The 16,662-nt window shown below is 36.1% G+C and overlaps 1 protein-coding gene across 1 annotated transcript; it reads right to left on the bottom strand.

The window, feature by feature from the left end:
* Window positions 1-8,651: 8,651 nt before the first annotated feature.
* On the bottom strand, window positions 8,652-9,365 carry LOC141613078 (uncharacterized). Its single transcript, XM_074431815.1, has one exon. The coding sequence runs from the start codon at window positions 9,363-9,365 to the stop codon at window positions 8,652-8,654; it is 714 nt and encodes a 237-aa protein (XP_074287916.1).
* Window positions 9,366-16,662: the final 7,297 nt, after the last annotated feature.

Raw genomic sequence — 16,662 nt, 5'->3', positions numbered from 1 at the left:
ATTTGAGTTTGAAAGTCTGAGACCGATTATGCCAGATTGTTGTTTTGTTGCTGTTGTTTCTTGTGAGTTTTGGTTAGACATGTAGACTGTTGTTTGTTTTTTGATGTTTCTTACCAGTTTCAATTTGGGAATGAGGGTAGAGTATGATATGAAAGAGAGTTGTATATGTTTCGTTGTTGTCATGGTATAGTGATATTTTTTTGATGGGACACAGTTGGGATATGTTGTTACAGTAATTTTGATCTTGTTCTAGATGAGGCTTTGGTAGACATGTTAATGGCAAGTGATTTGTAGAACATATGTGGTAATGATCTGATATATGCAGGTGGTTCATAATCCTTTGTTGAGACAGTGAGTGTAGGGTGTTGGGTAATTAGTGTCGTGTTAAGTTATGTATGAGTCTTGCGGTAATGAAAGAAAGGAACTTGAGGATCGAGTGTGAGTGTACGTAACAAGTGTGGATCGTGAGTTATGCTTTTGGCGATAAGAGTTTTATATAGTTTATATAGAGAGATATGTCATGTCGCGGTAATGTGGAAGAGTTAGAGTGTTTGTTATGATCAGGATTGTGTGGTTTTGGTTAGATGGAGTGCAGAATGAGTTGAGGTATGAGAACTGTTTAAGTAAGAGAGCCTTGGATATAGGTATAGTAAGTGTTTAGATTATAGGCGGGTATCTTTCACATGTGGTGGTGATGAAGATAATGAGAGGTATAGCTAAGGATCTAGTATTAGTGAGTTACGAGGACGTAACATGTGTCTTAAGAGGAGTAGGATGCGGCAAAACGCGTTTGAGGGTTGTGAATGTTGTAATATTATTGGACGTAGAGTGTTGGTGTAGCATAAGGAATGGATGGGTACATATAGTGGTTGATAGTGTTAAAAGGCCATGGCTGTGCTTGTAGTAGTTCGATGTTTAGGAGTGGGAGAATTTTTTTTCGATAGTGTTGATAAAAGTGGATGATGATATTTATGAGTTCGAGAGTTTTGGCAGCTGGATGATGATGTTGATGAGTGTGAGTAAACTTCGAGGACGAAGTTCCTTTTAAAGGTGGTAGAATGTAACATTCCATTTCGATGGCTGATCTTGTTTGTGGATTGTCTTGGTATTGAGTTGCTAGTGAGTGTTATGGAAGTGAGACAAGGTTGGCAACGTTATATTGTGGTTATTTGATAATATTATGGAGTCAATATCGAGAGGATATGTTATCTAGTAAGCGTGGTTAGTGGAGTTGGTGTTAGGTGTCCATGTTTTATAGGTTGGGTTGGAACTTCGGGGACGAAGTTCTTTTTAAGGGGGAAGATTGTAACACTACGGATTTTATAGGCTGGTACTCGACCGAGTATGGCCTACTCGGTCGAGTAAAGTGTGTTGGGTATTCTGTTTGGCTATCGCCGGGGAATACTCGGCCGAGTATGGGTAATACTCGACCGAGTAGAGGATACTCGGCCGAGTATACTCTATACTCGACCGAGTATCCGGTCTGACGGGTAATATTTTCCGCGGTTGATTTAGAAAGGATTAGAGTTATATTGAGACTCATTTTACAGTTTCTAAAACATTTTACAAAACCTAAACTACACAACGTAACTCTAATCCTCTCCAAATCTCCCTCTCATTTGCGTGGATTGTTCGTGAGTCTAACGAATCTTGCCTTGCGTCGATTATGTCGGTAAGTCTCTGATTTCATGAGTCTCATTAAGTTGTCTTTTAGGGTTTTGCCCTAATTATTGTTTTGGGTTAATTTGGGGGTTTAAGGTTTGGTCATTATATGTGTGTTGATTGTTGATTATAATTGTTGTAGGTGACGATGTGGTAATTGCTATGCATATTGTATGATTGATTAGAGCATATCGGATTGCGAAAAGGTAGGGTTTCCTACTCGCCATGTTAATTGATTTAAGACTGTGCTTGTGTTGTAATTGTTGTTATCTGCTGATCATCGGAGTATGGGTGTTGTGATGACGATGTTGGTGTGGTTCTGTTGTGACGGTTGTGATGTTGTGACAAATTTGTGATGATCTTGTGTGTGTATGATTGTGGTGGAGTCACTTGCGGGAGTGGCTTCACACCCTAGTTCGCCCTCCGTGGAACCCGTCACGGGAGGGGATGTACACATTAAGGGACAGGGATTGTTAGTCGCTCGTTGATGAGCTGGACTAGGTGGGGATGGGCTGCGGTCACCCACTGGCGGCGAGGATTACATATTGCGATGGGTAATCTGGCAGGGCTACACACTTCGGTGTGTAGTCGATTCTTGTGTGAGATCGATGATCGTTTGGTGGTAATGTTTGTTGTCTTATATTGATTGAGTAGTACTGACCCCGTGTTGTTGTTTTGTAAAACCTGCGGTGATCCATTCGGGGATGGTGAGCAGATTGTGATAGGTGATACATTTATTGAGCTTGGGGCAGTCATGGGAGAGTCACCACGCTGGATTAGATGACACCATCACGAGCCTTAGTTATTTTTTTGGTAGTTGTTGCCTTTTGGATAATTCGTTTATTAGATTTTGGAGACTATGTAACTTTTATAACTACCGTACATTAATAAATGTGTTTGGACTGTTGCTTTTGATATATACTAACCTCGGGCAACCGAGATGGTAACAACCTTTCATGCTGGGGTAGTCCTGGTAAGGTACCTTGGTATGAGGGGGTGTTACACATATTGTCGTTGCTGTTGTAACACCTCCGCCCCATTCTGGGAGCGAATTGGAGGGACATTGTTTTGTTTCTTTTTTTACAGGTCTTGACAAGTTCACAGACCCGAGAGGCGAGATGGGTGCTCCGAGTCTGGAATCCGGAACTGCCTGGATAGACGACCTAGGAGGAGGTGTTGATAAAGCTACACCGTCTAGGAAGAAGCTGCGTGATGAGAGAATAGTTTGGGACCCGGATGCTGTGGGAAGCTGTTGTTCTTACATTGCCAAGCTGTGGAGGCCGGATGTCCGCTTGACGATTGCTGAAGCTACCGCGTCCAGTCAGAGGCCTAGTAGTGGGCCAATAATCTGTGCTGTTAGATGATAAGAAGAAGGTCGAGCTGGGACCTGACTGAAGCTAGCGCCACCCGGGAGGCAACCCGGCGATTTTATTCTGCATTTTATTTAATTTCAGTTGTAATAAATGGTCTTCGTACCATAAACCTATATCAGTATGCTTGCTTAGTTAGTTTGCGGGCTGTTTTTCATTGCGTCTTTGCAGGAATTCTACTCGATCCTTAAGCTGCAGAAAGACGAGTTATTCGATCGAGTAACTTTCTACTCGATCGAGTAAAAAAAAAAAAAAAAAAAAAAAAAAAATCTCTCGATCGACCACTTTTCTACTCGACCGACCACTATTCCTCTCGATCGAGCTATTTTGGACGCCCATTGCTTGGATAGCTTCTTGTGACGATGTTTCGGAGCTATTGGTGACCTCCCACGTTGGTGGCTGGTTTGGGGAGGTCCCTTTATTCGCGCATTCTGTGAGTTTTTCCGTATTTACTCTCTTTCTCCTTCAATTTGCATTTCCTTTCCATGTTTTGGTACAATGGGGGCATTGTACAGTTTGGTTTGGGGAGGTTATGCATCCATATCTGTGTCTGCATTTTGTTTTCATTGCATTTCAGTTATCACGTTTAATTTCCGTTTGCATTGTTGTTTATTCTTATTAAAAATTCAAATCCCATAAAAATTGAAAATTGTTAAAATTCAAAAATTTCACGTTTATTTTTGCATATAGGTTGAGTTGGAACGATAGATTTCAATGATGATATTGCACTATAAATTGTCTTTTTGCTTAAGCCTTGCAATAAACTTTTGTCTTTTAGCTCTGTCTTATTGCATATCTACGAGTTAATGTTTAATTTAGCTGAATGAATAGACTTGACCTGAAATTTTGGCAACCTACTTATATATTCTAAGGATTAAAGCCTTATAAGCTGGTGTCATTTGTGACCAGTTTTATGTAGGATTGTGAGTAGTTACTCCTTGCATAACATGTATCATCAATTTGCACGTATATGAAATTCAATTGCTTTTTGCCTGCATGCATTCGGGTTAGTGGTTGGTGTCACATGCAGGGAGGTGCTTACAATTTCCCTTTCTTTCATTTTTACCCATTTAACTCCACAATAGCCAAATTTGCCTGTTGACCCTTAGCTACATTCCAAATTTAGCCTGCCTTGTCAAGCTAGTTTAGATTGTTCTGCGGTATACTGTCTATTGTATCAAATTTTGGCGCGTATTCTGTTGATTCGGAGTTGGTATTTTATGAAGAAGGGGAGGATGATGAAAAAAAAAGACATGAAAAATGAAAAAAAAAAGAATTCGAAAAAAAAAAGAAAAAAAATGTGAAGAAAAGAAGAAACCGAAAAAATAGAAAGAAAAAGAAAAAAAAAAGATGTTGTTTGATGAGTCGGTTTCGCTCCTATGCTTTACTTATATCATTTGAGGAGTAAGTTCAGTTCGGTTTGGTGAGTTTTATGCCAAATGAAGGGCATTGTGCTTATTTCACAATTGAGTTGGAAATGGATGTTGTCACATGGTTCTGTTTAGGTACTAGCTTGATCACCTATACCTCCACATTCCCATAAATGTTTTGCCTTTTCTTACCCATTGCCTCACTTTACCATATTTTTGTAAGCCCTCGGCTGTGACAGGACCTTGTTTGGTTGTAATGTGTGTACGGTAGCTAGAATTGTTTATCATATTAGTTGCATGCATGTTTATGTGGGTCGTAGTCTAGGTGAGCGACTATTTTTCTTCCTCTCTCTTACATTCATATGCTTACCCTTTGCTTCATGAGAGAAGAGTGACCCATGAGAGTCCATTATTAAAGGTCTTGCAAGGTCGACGATTCAGCTGTATTATAAACATCTTACAACTCGTTTGCATTTGACTGTCTTGCTATACGTGTTAGTTTGCTTGCATTAAATTGGCTTAAGTGGGCATTTGTAGCTAGCTCTGAGTTATCTTTTTCCGTTCCATTAGTTGCATCTTAATTTACTCGGGGACGAGTAAAAGTTTGGTTTGGGGAGATTTGATACGTGCATTTTATATAGTCTTTTAGCCTAATTTATGCACGTATTTCTATGCTTTTATCGTGGTTTTATGCTACGAAATGCCCCGAATATGCTACTTTGGGTTATTTTGTCTTATTTGCAGGAATGAACCCAAAAGTAGTGAAATCAAGCCTTTTACCGTCCGTTTAGCATGCATTTGGAGGAAGAGTGAATTGGAGCGGGAATGTAGCTATTTTGAGATGCGCAAAGAAGAAAGATAGCTAGGCGAGTAAAGGAAGAACTTCAAATTGCTAGTGCCTGCTTTGAAGAGCCATATCTCGAGTTCTACAATAGATATTCAGGAGATTCTAATTAGAGATGAAAGTTTGTCCTCTTAAGTTTCCAATGCCACTGGAATTGCCCTGTTTGACCAAGTAACGAAGAAATGGCAGCCGTTTGAAGTTCAGTGCGCAAAGCAGGAAAATAAACAGAAGTACTCGATCGAGTAGATTTATGTTCGATCGAGTACTAGCTACATCGAGAAGGATATTGTCGAGTATAATTAGATTTTATCTTATGCTTATCTTATATTTAGTTAATAATAATGATACTACTTAGTATAAATAAGAGTAGTTTAGACCTAAGAGGATATCAATTGTTCCCTGGACTTAGTGGAGGCAGAGGAACGACGCTTCTTCTTTTCTCTCTATTTTCGGATTAATTGTAATTTCTCTTCCCTTATTTCTCATTCATAATTAGTTTTTTCTTAATCTCTCTTACACTCTTATTTAATTTATGCATCTTAGATTTTATTTAATTTATGCATCTTAGATTAATTCTCTCTCTTATAATGCCTCTTTCAATTAATTGCTTATTTATCTTTATTTGTTTCATCAATATGCATAACTAATCCTCTCGCTAGGGTTAGGGGAGTCATGAAACGATGATTTAGATTAATTAGATCGCAGATCCGTCTTATTATCATGTTTATGTTGCAATCACTACGTATAACTTTAATTAGTCGATTGAGTCGACGCATTTGACTAGTTAATCCGGTAAACCTTGACCTGGACCGAAAGGTTGGAAGGGGCGAGACCTGTAGTGAACAATAGGATACTTTAGTGAGGGCGAAAGTCAAGCTAATAGTGTTTTAGGGCGAATTGAGACCGAAAGGAGATATTCGTAGCCCCTTAGACTGGTTTAGTGACCTATCTGTGACCTTAGCTATCTTTATCTGGCTTACATTGATGACCTGACACCCTAGTCTCCTTCTTTATTGTTTAGAACTTACTTCCTTCTTAATTCCTCTCTTTTAATCTCTTAATAGTTTTAGTAAAACAATTTAAACCCCCATTTCTGTGACATTCTGACAGATTGAGTTAAACAGATAATTAGCAAAATAGCCTCCCTGTGGAGATCGACCCTACTTACTGCTAGCTATTAGTTAGTTGTACTTAGGTATTTATTTTTGATACATAATGACCGTATCAATCTAATTATACTAATTTCATAATTTTTTTAACAATACTTTGTTGTCAAATAAAATGGAAAAGTTTTTATATAAAAATTGGAAATATCACTTGAATATAATTTAGGAAATATATATATTATAATAATTAAAAGATTCTGCACTTTATTTTTTACATCAAAAGTTATTATTTATGATACTTTCCTAAATTGATTTTTGATGATGTGGATGCTTTAGAATCGCTCAAAAAAAGCCTCTTTTATAAATATATATAGATATAGATAGATATATAGACTATAGTAATTTAAAGAAAAAGGTAAAATGGTGACTCAAAATCAAATGTTATTTGTTCTTAATTTTAAATCAACTTTCAATTTGTGATCATGTTTTTTTAGTCATTTGCGAAAAAAAAAATACTTCGTATAAAAGATTGTTTGTTTCAAAAAGTGTATTACAAAATGTAATAGTACTCAATAATTTTCCCTACTAATCATTACTCTCTTAATCTCAATTATTTGTCTATTTTTTTATTTTTTATAAAATGTATATTAATCAAAGGTAAAATAGATGATTGGGATATAGAGTATTAAAATGTTTTGATTAAAGTAATAATATGGTTGTAGTTGTCGGGTGAGGATGTGAGGGGTCAGTAAGTGACAAAGACGATCATCCTTAAGTAATTGAGGATGATAAGGATAGTTGTCCTCAACCTCAAGTAATGTGTAATGCTCGAGATTTTTGGACATATTAAGTTGAAAATTTTAAAATGGTTAAATCACATGTTGAAATGGTAAGTCTATTATAAATCGAATAATCGAATTGAGTATTAGACGATTTAGTGTTAATAATATTAATTTGGATTAGTAATTGTAGTATTAAGTGGAAAGAGAAATAACATGAATTAGAATTGCAAATAAAAATAAGTAAACAAAATACACAAATATGGAAATTGGAAACTAGGTACATGAAATTAGAATCGGAGAAAGAAAAAGAAAAAGAAAAATAGAGGTGAGTCATCTATTAGGTGGGGTGGGGTACGATTATAGACCTAGCAAATGGCCAATCGGGTCGGATTTGGGCCAGGCCACTGCGGGTCGAGTCATTTGGGGTCTCTCATTGTTCCCGGGTTAATTCCAGTGTTCAGGTTATATGTATTTTTTTTTTGTGTTTTATTGTAATTTTTTGAGCTTAATGTTTTGAATGAAATCAAAAACTTTATAGTAATTAAAACTTATAATTTTTAAAACAAAACTCAAAACTTTTATTACAATGCTCAGAAACTATACAATTGGTGATAGTACATCAAATGTATAATCTACTTACTGAGGATAAGTGGTCCAATAAAATATTCATCTTGATTTGTATGAAACATGTTTTACTTTGGTTTTCTTTTAGTGATTCCCGGGGTTTACTTTCCTTTGAAAAGTTTTAAAAATTCCATATTTCCGTTGCATGTTGCTTGATTTATTTATTGTGTATCGACGTGGGAGTTCAGATCAAATCTCGTTTATTACAATCTGCTCTCCTTAAAAAAATCGCCCTTTTAAGTTTAAACTCCCTAAACTGTTAAACACATGCATGACTTTGCTAAAACAATATGGGTATTGCTCTTTCACATACGCTTTTTACTCTTTCACATACGTAGTTTACAATGTTAACCTTCTCATTTCTTTATTCCTTTACCCATTCAATTTTTTTTCTCCCTTTCATAATCCCCCTTCACCATTAAATCACCACCATCCATCTCCATTAACCACCACACACCTCCATTAACCAACACCTCGCCGAAAACCCATTACTCCGGCCGACCCCACGCCCGCCGGACCTCGGCCAGCCACCTCCTGCGACTGCCGGCACTCCCCTCCCGCAACCCCGCAGTCCCCCTCCCCCGCCGTCCCCTTCTCTGCTCCGACCACCTATCCCTACTCTGACCACTTCCCCTCCCCGCACTACCCCTCCCCCGCAATCCCCTTGTCTGCTCCGACCACTCCCCCTCCCGCACTCCCCCTCCACTCCACCGGAAACCCATTATTATTATTATTATTATTATTTTTTTTTTGCAGAAAAGCTTGGATCTATATATCAAAAAATAATCATAATTTACAAGACCCAGTCCATTCTTTCCTACAAAGGAAGTCAAGGAAGCCCCCTAAGATGAAAACAAAAAAACTCCTAACAAAACCCATATGCTGACAGAGTACTAAGAGCTAAACAAACGCAAGTTTACATGAGAACGAATTTTAAAACAGAGCATCTCAGGAGTAGTGCAAATCCCCTTAAAAATACGGTCATTTCGTTCCTTCCAAATGTAGTAAACCATAGCCATGAATCCTGCCTGCTGCTTCCTGGATAATCTCAGTGAGAGGAAGGTCTGGATGACCTCCTGCAACTCAGTGAATCCAACATTAATAACCAACCAGTTAGCAATAATAGAAAGAACCTTAGTTGAATAGCCACAGGAGAAGAAATTATGGTGAAGATCCTCTACCTGGAATTTACACAAAGAACATCTGTTAACCATCACAATCCCCCTGGAAACCAGTTGATCAGTCGTAGGTAATGTGTTATGCATCAGCAAGACCCCTGTGAAAGAGTGTTTAGGGTGACAACCTTTCCCATGAACAAGAGGAGCCCAGGTGACAGTATCATGTCTCGTTCTCAAAGCATTATAGTACATAGCAGTACTGTACTTAAGCTGAGGAGAACAAGATTCCAGCATCAACAGAGCTTGGCCAGCATTTCCTGTCAAATCCAGGAGCAAATCCTTCATACGAACAACATTATTCCAATACCAAGACTGAGATATAGTAGCTGTGGCAGACCATATATCCCTCCCTTTAAGAACATAATTCTGAACCCATCTAGACCAGAGACACTGAGGTTTGAACAGCAGCTTCCATACCCACTTAGTCATTTGAGCACAATTCCAACTTAGGACCTCTTTTATCCCCATACCCCCTTCCAGTTTAGGGGCACACAAAAGTTGTCATTTCATGAATATATGCCGCCTGTGACCCTCATCAATACCCCAAATGAAATCCTTACACAATTTGGTGATTTTCTTAGCTATGCCCTTAGGCAAAAGGACACTAGCACCCCAGAAATTGTTCAATCCAAAAATAACCGAGTTAACTATCCCTGAGGATTTGTTCCTCCAGGATACTATTTCTCCTGACTGTCATGATGCACTTGTCCAACCTGTGTTAACTAAGGAAATCATGGATGCTCATAAATCCATTGATAGAAATAAGAGTCCTGGACTAGATGGGTACTCTTCTGGTTTCTTTTTGGATGCTGGACTGAGGTGGGCCATGATTTCAAAAATTGCTTTGTTAGGGAATTTTTTGATAAGGGTGTGATGCCAAGGGCTGCTAATTCAACCCTCCTGGTGTTGGTGCCTAAAAAGGATACTCCCTCATCTGTCACTGATTTTAGGCCTATAGCCTGCTGTACCACTTTTTACAAAGTTGTAAGCAAAATTCTTGCTAACCGTTTGAAGCAGACATTGGACGCTGTCATTGGGCCTGAGCAAGCTGCTTTTGTTGCTGACAGGGACATTTTTGATAATACTATGGTGGCTCATGAACTAGTCTCTAAATATGGTAGAGCTTACCTTACCCCTAGATGTCTCCTCAAAGTGGACATTAGGAAGACCTTTGACTCTGTTCACTGGGGTTTCCTTAGAGACTGTTTAGTGTTAATGAAGTATCCTATTCAGTTTGTGGATTGGCTTATGGTCTGTGTTACTTCCCCTCACTATTCTATTCAAATTAATGGTGGGATTGAGGGATTTTTCCCTGGGAAAAGAGGGTTAAGTCAAAGGGACCCTCTCTCTCCTTATCTTTTTGTCATTTGCATGGAGGTTTTGTCGAGACTTTTGAGAAGACTTCCTAGGTATGATAACTTCTCTTTTCATCCTAAGTGTGTTCAACTAAATTTGACACATCTGATATTTGCTGATGACCTGCTAGTTTTTACTAGGGGAGATCTTCCCTCTGTTAAAGCTGTTGCTACTTGCTTGGATAAATTTGACCTTATGTCTGGGTTGCAAGCTAATCCCTCCAAAACTAGTCTCTATTTTGGTGGGGTGAATCCTGATATAAAAGAGCTTATCCTGGATGCTACTGGTTTTAGTGCTGGGGTTTTCCCTTTCAGGTATTTAGGCTTGCCACTCTTTACTGCTAGAATTACTAAGGATATGTACCAGCCTCTTCTTGATAAAATTAAAGATAAGATCATGCACTGGGCAAATAAGTCTTTGAGTTATGCTGGAAAAACCCATTATTATTATTATTATTATTATTATTATTATTATTATTATTATTATTATTATTATTATTATTATTATTATTATTATTATTATTATTATTATTATTATTATTATTATTATTATTATTATTATTATTATTATTATTATTATTATTATTATTATTATTATTATTATTATTATTATTATTATTATTATTATTATTATTATTATTATTATTATTATTATTATTATTATTATTATTATTATTATTATTATTATTATTATTATTATTATTTATTATGTTTTTTTTTTAAAAAGGATGCGCGCAGCTTTCATTATTATTATTATTATTATTATTATTATTATTATTATTATTATTATTATTATTATTATTATTATTACTACTACTACTACTACTACTACTACTACTACTACTACTACTACTACTACTACTACTACTACTTTTCTTTTAGTAAAATTATAACTTTGAGTATTATTTTTCTTCTTGAGGAAAATTATTATTATTATTATTATTATTATTATTATTATTATTATTATTATTATTATTATTATTATTATTATTATTATTATTATTATTATTATTATTATTATTATTATTATTTGTTGGAGCTTGTGTCCTCCACAAATTAGTGTGATAACATTTGTAAATCTCTTACAGGTTCACAAGGGTATACTTCGTATATTTAATCAGTTGATTAACGTTTACCTAATAACGGTTGGCTTGCTAGAAAGTTTGACGTTATTATCATACAGATGGCGGTGATCAACTGGTCCATAAAGGTCACACCTATAGGATGTGTTTGAGAAATGTGGTTATAGAAATATAATCATATTGATGCCCAAAATGACTAAAACGTTAGTCAATGTGTTGATGAGATAATTATTTAATGAAAATTAAATAATATTAAGTTGAGACGAATTAACTGTCAATTCGTAAATTAAATATAATAAGTTATAATTAATTAAATATATTTAATGTTAGCTTGGACGAATTAATCTGTTAATTCGTAGTTAAATATAATCAGTTGTATTTAATATCAACAAGATGAATGTGTCATAGTGGTAATAGTGAGGGTACACAAACCAAGAGGTCATGGGTTCGATCCTCACTAGATGACAATTCAACATATTTTATATATTTTTGGAAAGACCAAAAATAAGGAGAATAATCTCCTTATTTCGGTCAGTTAGGCCGAAAATTAGGAGAGATTTATTCTTTCCTAATTGACTCCTAATTAATTCAACATATTTTATATATTTTTGAAAAGACCAAAAATAAGGAGAATAATCTCCTTATTTCGGTCAGTTAGGCCGAAAATTAGGAGAGATTTATTCTTTCCTAATTGACTCCTAATTTCGGCCAGTATAAAAAGAAAGGGAGAGAATTATTCTACCCTAATGCTTTTTCTTGACCTTGCCTCCTCTCTCTCATCACAAAACACAAAAACAACTAAATTTTACAGAAAATTTTAGATCGATTTCTAGCATAATCAAAGGGCATATCTCAGATCGTCTTGGGTGCAACTAATAGGCGAATATCAATTTTGATATTGTTCTTAGGCCAATTTTGCTAGGACCGAAGGTTAATTCTAAATCCTTATACTTTGTTTATGTATTTTGTTTATGACCTTTAATCATCATTGTTAAATCGTTATAATCCTTCTAAATTAAGGGAAGTATACAGATTATTTCCCACATTATTAGGGTAATTTGATAACTTATACCTTGAATAACTCACTTTTTCAAATCTTATACTTGAGATAATTTTCTTTAAAATCTTATACCTAAAATAACATTTTCTTCTAAACTTGATACCAAATCTTAAAAAAATCTTTAAATTAACGATTTTTCCCTTACTAATTTGATGGTTTTTAGTGGTGGTAATCGTGGATGTGTGTGTTAATAGGTGAGACAAAGGATGATAATGTTTAATTAGTAAGGGTAAGGTTGTCAACTCAAGGCTTTTTTTCAGATTTGGTATCAAGTTTGGAAGAAATTGTTATTTTAGGTATAAGATTTTAAAGAAAGTTATCTTAGGTATAAGATTTGAAAAAGTGACTTATTTAAGGCATAAGTTATCAAATTACCCTTATTATTATTATTACTTTTCTTTTAGTAAAATTATTACTATGAGTATTATTTTTTTTCTTGAGGGAAATTATTATTATTATTATTATTATTATTATTATTATTATTATTATTATTATTATTATTATTATTATTATTATTATTATTATTATTATTATTATTATTATTATTATTATTATTATTAACTATTATTATTATTATTTATTATTATTTAGTAAAATTTTTACTATGAGTATTATTATTTTTTTCTTGAGGGAAGTTGTTGTTATTATTATTATTATTATTATTATTATTATTATTATTATTATTATTACTATTACTATTACTATTACTATTACTATTACTATTACTATTACTATTACTATTACTATTACTATTACTATTACTATTACTATTACTAGAACATAGTAGGATGAACTCTTTATTAAATACGAAAAACAATAATTAGGAAAATAAAATTGTATATTTTCACAATGAATATGAAACGAAAATATAAATATAAATATAAATAATAACTGAGTATCTTAATATTATTTCTCAAACAATACGTGATAGACGATAGTACTAAACTAAACTATTACAAGTCGTCAAATTCAATAGGTGTTGTCCCGTTGTTCGATTTGGTCGGTACCTGTTTTTGATAAAGAGTTAATCGATCTTGAATCTCACTCAGATATCGAACATTATCAAGCGAGTAAAGTGTTGGTAATGGACTCCTACTTCCAAGCCGTACTTACAGAAATCATTAATATAGTATTGTAAGACGGTGTAATACAATTATAAAAACATTCAAGCATATAAAAATAATTACGTAAATAAATTACCCATACAAAATGTTCCGTGGCTTGAAGGTAGATTATTGAGAAGATTCTTCTTGGACCATTTTCATCTACATTTGTTGCCTTCGTTGGCAAACAAGTCATACTCTGATGGCGTGACAAACCCACAAAATTTGCATTATAACGATTGTCAACAACAAGTAATAACTCAGTGTCAAACCAATTTGGTCGAAGACATTGTCCCCCCAAAAAAGAAACTCTATTGCAAAGGGCAACAAAATTATCTACACCCGCAAAAAAATTTGTATAGAATTCCTTGTTATTCTCTAGCTCATCCAATAAATCACGTCTTACCTTTAGCCAATCCTTTCCATCGCCATAAATATCTAAAAAGCAAATGGAGCCCGCAATTTCCATCACCTATGACATTCACCCAGTCCATTATCTAACTTACCATGATATCACATAAATCTTTCGGCCACTGAAACGATGTACTACTCTTTGTAGGAAGCTTCTTCTCCTTTGCGACCGAAGTCACCGAGCCATTACTTCTTCCTCTTTTACGACCCTTTTTAGGAACCTCCTTTTCCTTTCCGACTGAATTCTTGAGCGGCCCAATTCTTTGACTATTTCTGCAATCTGAAGTTTTATAGAATTATTAATTGATTCAAAAACTATGTCGAAACCACCATTGGATGTTTTTAGCAATCGCTTAAGCGACGCATGCGCACCCTTATCTCTGTAAACAACACAATACAAGTTTAAAAAATTGAAAAAAATAATAATAATCTGTATTTAACATAATAATGTATTTACATATTACCTGTTTGTGGTAACATTCCCAAAATGTAGGATCTTGTTAATCCAAGCCGACACGAATCTCTCTTTATGTAACACCCCCATATAACAAGGAGCCTTAACAAGACCTTCTCTAGCATATAAAGGTGTTACCATCTCGGTTGCCCGAGGAAAGCAATCATCAAAAGTCGATAAAAGAACATTTATATAATAACTTTACAAGTGATTAACCAAGCTACTGATATACATGATACAACTCATCAAACACTATGAAGACTACTCCTGTCATGACTCGTGAAGACTCATCCTGCCAAGACTCCAGCTACCATCCAAGACATCACCTGCTAAGACTGACTGCTCACCATAAGGGATCACGACAGACACAACAGAAATAAACAAGAAACAACCACACAAGGTCAGCAACTGAGGCAAGACACAAACGACAACTACGGCATACTACAAACACAACCAATCACACACACAAGCCACAACCACTCCAGCCAATCATCATCACCGACTGTCCACTGGACCAGCCCTACCAGTGGGAGACCGCAGCCGTTCCTACCTAAGCCCCGCTCATCATATCGAGCGATAACTCTGTCCCATTAATGTGCACATCCCCTCCCGTGGCGGGTTCCACGGAGGGCGAAACTAGGGCGTGAAGCCACTCCCGCAAGTGACCCCACTCAGCCGAGGACGCACCTCGAGAACCATAGACATTCATTCACAACCAACTGCATCACAATAACGACAACAACAACAACTGCAACAACAACAACAACAACAAATGCAACAACAACTAAAACAACAACCGTCGCCCTAAACAACCAACTAAAACTGAGTAGGGGAACCTACCTTTAGCCAACCGTAGCGATTCCTTGCTTAACCACATGATATCAACCAAGCAAATCAAAACCCCTATATAAACAGTACACAAGTCTATTACTACCATCTCAAACCTACAAGGAACAACAATGACAAAGATGATGATGATGACATACCTACGCATCTCAAATCGGCGTTAAGACAGCTACCTGACTCAAGCAACCCATACTCAAGGCACTAGCATCCTCAAAGGCTCCCATGGAGGGAATTATGGTGAAGGGAAAGGAGGAAGACGACATCTAGGTCTGAACGAAGGAGGCGGAAATGATTTGCGGTTTTATCAAAACGCGATTATAAACCCTCGTTGTAAAGACGCTACTCGATCGAGTAACCAACTTACTCGATCGAGTGGCCCTACTCGATCGAGTACCCAAGCTACTAAATTGAGTAGCCTCTATTCGATCGAGTATCACTCATCCCCAAAGTCTATCATGACACAAGGCATCTCTTGTACGAATTCTTAAAGGCTGTCACACGCCCCCAAGATCGGTAATTAAAACTTATAATTTTTAAAACAAAACTCAAAACTTTTATTACAATGCTCAGAAACTATACAATTGGTGATAGTACATCAAATGTATAATCTACTTACTGAGGATAAGTGGTCCAATAAAATATTCATCTTGATTTGTATGAAACATGTTTTACTTTGGTTTTCTTTTAGTGATTCCCGGGGTTTACTTTCCTTTGAAAAGTTTTAAAAATTCCATATTTCCGTTGCATGTTGCTTGATTTATTTATTGTGTATCGACGTGGGAGTTCAGATCAAATCTCGTTTATTACAATCTGCTCTCCTTAAAAAAATCGCCCTTTTAAGTTTAAACTCCCTAAACTGTTAAACACATGCATGACTTTGCTAAAACAATATGGGTATTGCTCTTTCACATACGCTTTTTACTCTTTCACATACGTAGTTTACAATGTTAACCTTCTCATTTCTTTATTCCTTTACCCATTCAATTTTTTTTCTCCCTTTCATAATCCCCCTTCACCATTAAATCACCACCATCCATCTCCATTAACCACCACACACCTCCATTAACCAACACCTCGCCGAAAACCCATTACTCCGGCCGACCCCACGCCCGCCGGACCTCGGCCGACCACCTCTCGCGATCGCGGCACTCCCCTCCCGCAACCCCGCAGTCCCCCTCCCCCGCCGTCCCCTTCTCTGCTCCGACCACCTATCCCTACTCTGACCACTTCCCCTCCCCGCACTACCCCTCCCCCGCAATCCCCTTGTCTGCTCCGACCACTCCCCCTCCCGCACTCCCCCTCCACTCCACCGGAAACCCATTATTATTATTATTATTATTATTTTTTTTTTGCAGAAAAGCTTGGATCTATATATCAAAAAATAATCATAATTTACAAGACCCAGTCCATTCTTT

Source organism: Silene latifolia, chromosome 11 (genome assembly GCF_048544455.1).
Source record: "Silene latifolia isolate original U9 population chromosome 11, ASM4854445v1, whole genome shotgun sequence".
Lineage (NCBI taxonomy): Eukaryota > Viridiplantae > Streptophyta > Magnoliopsida > Caryophyllales > Caryophyllaceae > Silene > Silene latifolia.
Note: the sequence above shows the minus strand (reverse complement) of the source record. Positions and strands in the feature narration are given on the sequence as shown.

What these genes read in the sequence shown, in the direction of transcription:
- LOC141613078 (XM_074431815.1), bottom strand. Translation starts at nt 9,365, where the DNA reads ATGACTAAGTGGGTATGGAAGCTGCTGTTCAAACCTCAGTGTCTCTGG.